General features: G+C 22.5%; 3 protein-coding genes across 3 annotated transcripts in view; 2 read left to right on the top strand and 1 right to left on the bottom strand.

Moving 5' to 3' along the window:
- Positions 1–840: 840 nt before the first annotated feature.
- DDB_G0289275 (hypothetical protein) lies at positions 841–1,916 on the top strand (the record flags this gene model as incomplete). Its single annotated transcript, XM_631230.1, has 2 exons — positions 841–1,036; positions 1,111–1,916. 2 exons carry the CDS (start codon positions 841–843, stop codon positions 1,914–1,916), a joined length of 1,002 nt encoding a protein of 333 aa, XP_636322.1.
- Positions 1,917–2,956: 1,040 nt separating this feature from the next.
- On the top strand, positions 2,957–6,250 carry DDB_G0289273 (hypothetical protein; the record flags this gene model as incomplete). Its single annotated transcript, XM_631229.1, has 2 exons — positions 2,957–3,105; positions 3,289–6,250. The coding sequence occupies 2 exons, from the start codon at positions 2,957–2,959 to the stop codon at positions 6,248–6,250; spliced, it is 3,111 nt and encodes a 1,036-aa protein (XP_636321.1).
- Positions 6,251–6,331: 81 nt separating this feature from the next.
- gins1 (GINS complex subunit 1) overlaps positions 6,332–6,899 on the bottom strand; it is a gene marked incomplete at both ends in the record, with an annotated part of 779 nt that continues 211 nt past the window's right edge. Inside the window, 2 exons of the mRNA XM_631228.1 lie at positions 6,332–6,770; positions 6,880–6,899. The exon at positions 6,880–6,899 is cut by the window's right edge and continues 48 nt beyond it. Coding sequence (XP_636320.1) covers positions 6,332–6,770; positions 6,880–6,899 — 459 coding nt within the window. The remainder of the gene's footprint in view (positions 6,771–6,879) is intronic.

The following is a 6,899-nucleotide window of genomic DNA, read 5'->3' as shown; positions in this document are numbered from 1 at the left end:
AAAAAAATTTAAAAAAATTTAAAAAAAAAAACCTTTTGCCAAAGAAAAGGCTTGGGATTTAAAGGGGTTTTTGTTTTTAAAAAAATTTTTTTTCGCGCAAAAAAAAAAAAAAAATTTATTTTTTTTAGGGTTAAAAAAAAAAAAAAAAAAATTTTTTTTTCCGCCAATTTTTTTTCCAAAAAAAAAAAAAAAAAAAAAAAAAGGCCCCCCCTGCCATTAACAATGGTGAAAATTATAAATTTGTTTTTTTTAATGTTTGTTTTTGATTAGTTCCTTTGTTTTTTTTTTTTTTTTTTTTAAAATATCTTTTTTTTTTTTTTTTTTTTTCTTTTTTGATTATGAAAAAAAAAAAAAAAAGAATTTCAAATAATGCGGGAAATATCTTAAAAAAAAAAAATTAAAAAAAAAATAAAAAAGCATCCGTGTCCTATTTTTCATGTTTTTCATATTTTTTTATTTTTAGTTTAAAGATATTTTTCTGCAATGGTTTTTTACTCCAACCAAAAAAAAATATCTTAGTTTCCACCTTATAAAAATAAAGGTTGTAAAAAAAATAAAATAAAAAATAAAAATAATTAAAATAAAATATTATCCTAAAAACTGTTAAAAAAAAAAAAAAAAACATGGTCAGTTGATTTTTTTTTTTTTATTTTTAAATAAATTTAATTAATCATAATAGAAAAAATAAAAAATAAAAAAAAAATAACAAATAGAATAAAAATAATTATTAAAAAAAATAAATAAAATAAAAATATTAAAAAAAAAAAAAAAAAAAAAAAAAAAATAACATTAATAATTAAAAAAAAATATTAATAAAAATATAATAAAAATAATAATAAAATGGTACAAGAAAAAATAAGAGGGGCGTGGATATATTTTTTAGAAGGTATGTGGTATGTCCCACTTTTATTTATAGTTTTATATCATATTTATATTGAAGTTCAAAAATCTAAAAAATTGAATCAAAAATTAAAAAGGATGTACTTAAAATCAATTCCATTTCTGGTATTTTTTAGTATGATGATAGCAATTTTATGTAAGTAATACAATTGATTTTTTTTTTTATTTTTTTTTATTTTATTATTAAATTAACTTTAATATTATTTTTAGTTAGAATTGCAACAGGTATATTAGCATGGATATTTAATACTAAAGCACCACATCTTAATAAAATTGTATGTATTATTTATGGATGGAGTGTACAATTTTTTGCAATGGAATTCTTTTTTATTGTATTACTTTTAATGAAATTAGCAGTTGTATATATGGATAAACGTGTACATTTTGAGAGAGTTGCAACTGTTGATAGAATTATAATTGGTAATGTTATTATGTCATTGGTGTTTTATACTACAATCGGAGTTATAGTATTGGTTGATGGTAGTTATAGTAAAGTTATCGATACAACTTGGAGATTATATTTCATTTGTTCAGCCGCATTAATTACTGGATCACTTGGTTTCTTTGGTTTTAAAATTTTAAAACAAGTTTACCACAATAAGAATAGGACTCAACATGATGAAATGCTTGTTTCAAAAGTTAAAGGTCTCATTGGTGTTACATCTTTTCTTGGTATTGTACTTTGGGTTATCAATATTGTTTATGTTACCATTGGAAGAGATTCAGATGCTGAAGATTGGATTAATATTGGTTTCTTTGCTCTTGAATTAATCAATTGTTATGCTGCATTAATTATTTTTGGTAGATCTGAAACCTGTAGAAAGATTAGATTATTATTAGGTTATCCAGAGTCAATGGTAGGCTCAGATAGTAGTAAAGGTTCTAGTGGTAGTTCAAATGGTGCCAATGAATTGGCTTTATCTGTTACTCATATTTCAACTCATTATTCAAATACAATCGATGTTCAAATATCTGATTCCAATAATATAAGTGTTTCAAATTCTTCTGAAGTTTAAATTTGATCAAAACAATATTTAAAAAGAATTCTTTTTTTTATAAATAATAAAGAAATTTTTTTTTTTTAAAATATTAATTATTTCAGACAGGGGGTCTTTCCAAAATCGATTTGACAAATTTGATTTAGTCCAAGTTGAGGATTAAACTTTTATTTTATTTTTTTTTTTCCTTTTTTTAGCTCTTTGGTATGTCCAATGGTTTTTACAATGCCATAAAATTTTTTTTTAATTATTTTTTTTTTTAATTATTCTGTTTTTTTTTTATTTTTTTTTTTTCAAAATAAATAAATAATTTTAATTTCGATATCCATATTAAAAACATATGTTATTATAATGCTATTGGTAATTCAATGATAAATATCTAAAAAAAAATGTGAATTTGTTTTATTTTTATGATAATGATAATTAAAAAAATTATTTAAATTATATTTTACAAGTCAAAAAAAAAAAATTTTTTTATTTTTTTTAACATTTACAGTAAAATTAAAAAATATTTAATATAACGAATATTTCATTTAATATTAACTCAAATTCATGCCAACAACCAGATGGTCCATTAAGTAGATTAAGATAACCTCCTTTGATTCCAAATGATAATTATTTATTGGTGCATGATATTGAATTTTAAATCATTTTCCCACAAATTTTCACATAAAATTTTTATTTTTTTAAAAAAAATTTCCTAAAAAAACACAACAATGTGTTTCATGAAACGCCAAACGGATTTTAATATATTAAATTTTGGATAATAGTGAAAACTGAAATTAAATTAAAAAAAAAAAAAAATTAAAAAAAAATTTGATTTTTTTTTTTTTTAAAAACTTATTAGTTTTATCATTTGAAAAATTATTTCTTATTATTAAAAAAAAAAAAAAAAATAAAAATAAAATAAAATAAAATAAAATTTTTTTATTTTAATACGTTTTTTTTATTTTATTAAACCTTTTTTGATTTTATTTCATTTATTTTTTTTAAAAGCTCAAAATTTCAAAATTTTTTTTTTTTATGAAATTTTTTTTTTTTTTATTAACCATTAAAAAATGGAAACACAATTTTCAAAAACTATAGTCATCTTTTTTGATAGCTATAGTGTTGAAGAATATAAAATTAAACAAAGTAATTATACATGCTCTTTATACGTTTTAAAAGATCTTAACCATAATGAAGAATTAGATATAGAACAAGAAGAGTAAGTTAAATTTTTTATTTTTATTTTCTTTTTTTTTTTTGTTTTTTTCTTCTTTATTTCTTTCTTTCTTCACTTTTTTAAAAACAAAAAAAAAACAGAAAAAAAGAAAGAAATTTTATTAATTTAATAATTAATGTAAATAACATTAAATTTTTTTAAAAAAAAAAAAAAAAAAAAAAATAGAAAAGAAAAAAAAAAAGAAAAAATTAAAGAAATTAAAAATGAAAATGAAAATAAAGGGTCAATAAAAAGTGAAAATAAAGATGGAATAAAAAACAATATGGTTTTAAAGGTAAAAGAAAATAGGGATTGCGATTTTTTATTTCGTAAAGTTTGGAATAGTAAAGTTTTAAGAGAACATATAATTGGTTTTATAAGAGATAAAAGAATGTTTCGTACACTTTATTATGACGATATTACCAACAGCGTTTGGATGGTTAGAAATCGATATTTTTCATTACTTTTAGACAAATTTGAATTCTCGTTGAAATTCGATTTAATTCAATTTTCACAAATTTTAAACACAGTGAATGGATATGTACTATGTACAATAGCAAGATCAGCAGGTAATGAAAAATTATTGGATTTCCTATTGGATTCATGTCAAAATGTTTTCCTTAACACAATTGATATAATCGATGCAATTTGTGAAGGTGGTTATTATAAAATTTTAAAAACTCTACATTCATGGGAGAATTCATTAAGTTGGGGTAATTGGTTAGTAACAACGAATGCGATGGATAAAGCAGCCGAAAAAGGTCATCTCAATATCGTCAAATTCTTAATGAACAACAGAAATGAGGGTTGCACTGAAAATGCAATAATCAATGCCTCAAAGAATGGTCATTACGATGTTGTAGTTTATTTAGCACATAAAAATAAACCAATATCTCCACAAGCTTTAGATTTAGCTTCAACATTTGGTTTTATTAAAATCTTATCTTTTCTTTTCTTTTTCTTAGTTAAAATCATTCACTACAATGATAATATACAACCAAAAAGATTCTCAATTGAGGACATTCCAACTTTAAAATCAAAATCAAAATCAAAGAAAAAGAAAAAATCAACAAATCAAACTACAACTACAACTACAACAACTACTACAACAACTACAACAACAACAACATCAAATAATAATAATAATAATAATAATAATAATCAAAAAAAATTACATTTATTAGATTTAACAGATAAAAAATTTAAAGATTATCAAATTTGTACGACAAAAGCAATGAATGGTGCATTATTAAATGGTCATATGGATTGTGTTTTCTTTTTAGAGGATAGAGTTAAACAACCATATGAATTAACTAAAGAGTTATTATGTGAAATTGCAAGTAAAGGTAATTTAATGGTATTGGAGCATCTACGTGTTAGAGGTGTTAACCTTTCATCGGTTTTCGATGCAATGTGTCAATCATCATCACCAAATTTAAATTTAAAGATTCAAGAGATATTAGCGGATGATGATCAACTTAAACTATTTGATGTTACAATTAAATGTTTTGAATATGCTGCAAAAGGTAATCAAAGTAGAACTTTCAAACATTTATTGGAAGGATTAATCACAAAGAGAAATCCTCCCTATTTCAAAGTTAAACATAGAGTATTCACCGAATCAATGGATTGGGCAGCAAAACATGCAAACATTGAGATCATGGAAATGATTCATCAAAATTTCTATGGTGTTGCAAGTTTCTCCCTAATTAATGCAATTGAAAGTAGGAGTTTAAAAGCTATTCAATGGTTATGTAAAAATAGATTCGAACCAATGCCAACCAATAGTCTAGCAAAAGCTATTCAAACTATGGATTTGGAAATTGTAGAATTGGTTTTCCTTCATACTAAAGAGGAGACCACACTTCATACTAAAGAAATCGCTAGAACTGTCAGTATGAAAGATATCTATAAATTCACATCAAGATTATCAATTCATAATCAAATTAGTAAATTCATTGCAAGGGAGATATTAATTTGGTTGGATTCTAAATTTAAAGAGAAATTTCATTTAGAATATAGTTCACCAAGATTCAAATTATTACATTCAATTGAAATTACAAATGCAACTCAATTCCCACATGATTTCACTCAAGAGGTTAAATCAAAATATGAACCTATTGAATATAAACTTATAAATCCAATCACTGAAAAATATGAAAAATTATTTTATACACCAACTTTAGAATGGAGAGTAACACCTGATTTCTTATTATTTTTAGTACCACCACAACAACAACAGCAACAGCATCAACAACAACAACAACAACATATACCTCAACAATATCATAATAATAATAATATACCACAATTAACACCAAATTTATTTGAAAAAGAAAATGGTAAAATGATTGCAATTATTGATATTTCAGTTATTGATCCATCAAGAGATGGTGTATACAGTGAAAATGAAGTTAAAAAAGTTGAAAATGATTCAATCGATAGATATAGAGATTTAGTTGAAAAATTAAAGCACGATTTCCCAGATTTTTCAACTTTAATATTACCATTGGTGGTTGTTAATGGTTTCTTAACGATTAGAAATGAATTTTGTCAAAGTTTAAAAAAAGTTTGTCCCTTAACAAATGGTCATTTAGAAAAAGACTTTTTCGAATCGAAATTAAAAACATTTTTAGATATCATGGAAAAAGATTTCTATAGTCCAAGTTTTAGTGACGAATATATAACAGAGGGTGAAGATCAATATGAATTACAAGATCCTTCATCTCCTTATCCAATCTCTACAGTTAATGGTAAATCTTTAACAAGGGTCGATAATTATAGCAAGAATGAAAACACTCTAATCGCAGTTCAAAATTATAAAAATGATGGTATTAAATTATTTGTAAAATCTGATAATTCAACTATAACCATGATCATTGATGAAAAACTCACTTGTTCTTGTTTAATCTTTAAAAAGAATTCAAGTGATAATCCAAATCTTCATCTTAATCCTCATCAACAACAACAACTACAACTTTCGAAAAAAGAATATTGCCATCATTGTAAAAGATTATTAACTGGTATACTTCAATTACCTCCTTCATCAATTGGTAATCAAGATACTATCTACTCTAGTAATGATATAAAAAAATTCAAATCTATTTTAAAACTGGTAATAACAAATGATAACGATTCAAGAAAATAAAAATAAAAAAATAAAAATAAAAGTAAAAAAAAATAAAAACAAAAATAATAATATTTGTGTGTGTGTGTATTATTTATTTGTTTAAATTATATGTTCAAGTGAACCATTTTTTACAAGATTTGTAATATCAGATCTTTTTAAAAAATGAGTTGTATTTAAATTTAAATTTACAGTACATCCAGAGTTTAAAACTACTTCACCAAGTTCTTTAATTACTCTAACTTCAATATATAATTCTTTAGGTGGTTGTGGATCAATTGTTAAATCTAAACCAACCTTTGAATTGTATTCTGTTAAAATTTTATCATATTCTGAAAAGAATTGAATTTCATTTTGTGATAATCTCTCTTTTAATTGATCTGGTAATAAACTTTGACCTGAACTCCACCTGTACTCTTTAATTCTATTCAATCTTTCATTTAAATAAGCTAAAATACATCTTTTATCTCTATTAATACTATTATGAAATGTAATTGCATGTTGTAAATAAAATGGTTCTTTTTTTTGTTCTTTATGTTCACTTTATTAATATTGTTATTATCATTATTATTTAAATGATGAAAAAAAAGAAAATGTTAGGAAATGGGATAATAAAATATAAAAAAAAAAAAAAAAAGAAAATAACATACGTAATAGTTTTAATCAAATC

Source organism: Dictyostelium discoideum, assembly GCF_000004695.1.
Source record: "Dictyostelium discoideum AX4 chromosome 5 chromosome, whole genome shotgun sequence".
Lineage (NCBI taxonomy): Eukaryota > Evosea > Eumycetozoa > Dictyosteliales > Dictyosteliaceae > Dictyostelium > Dictyostelium discoideum.
The sequence above is the reverse complement of the archived record's forward strand: the minus strand, read 5'-3'. Positions and strand labels throughout refer to the sequence as shown.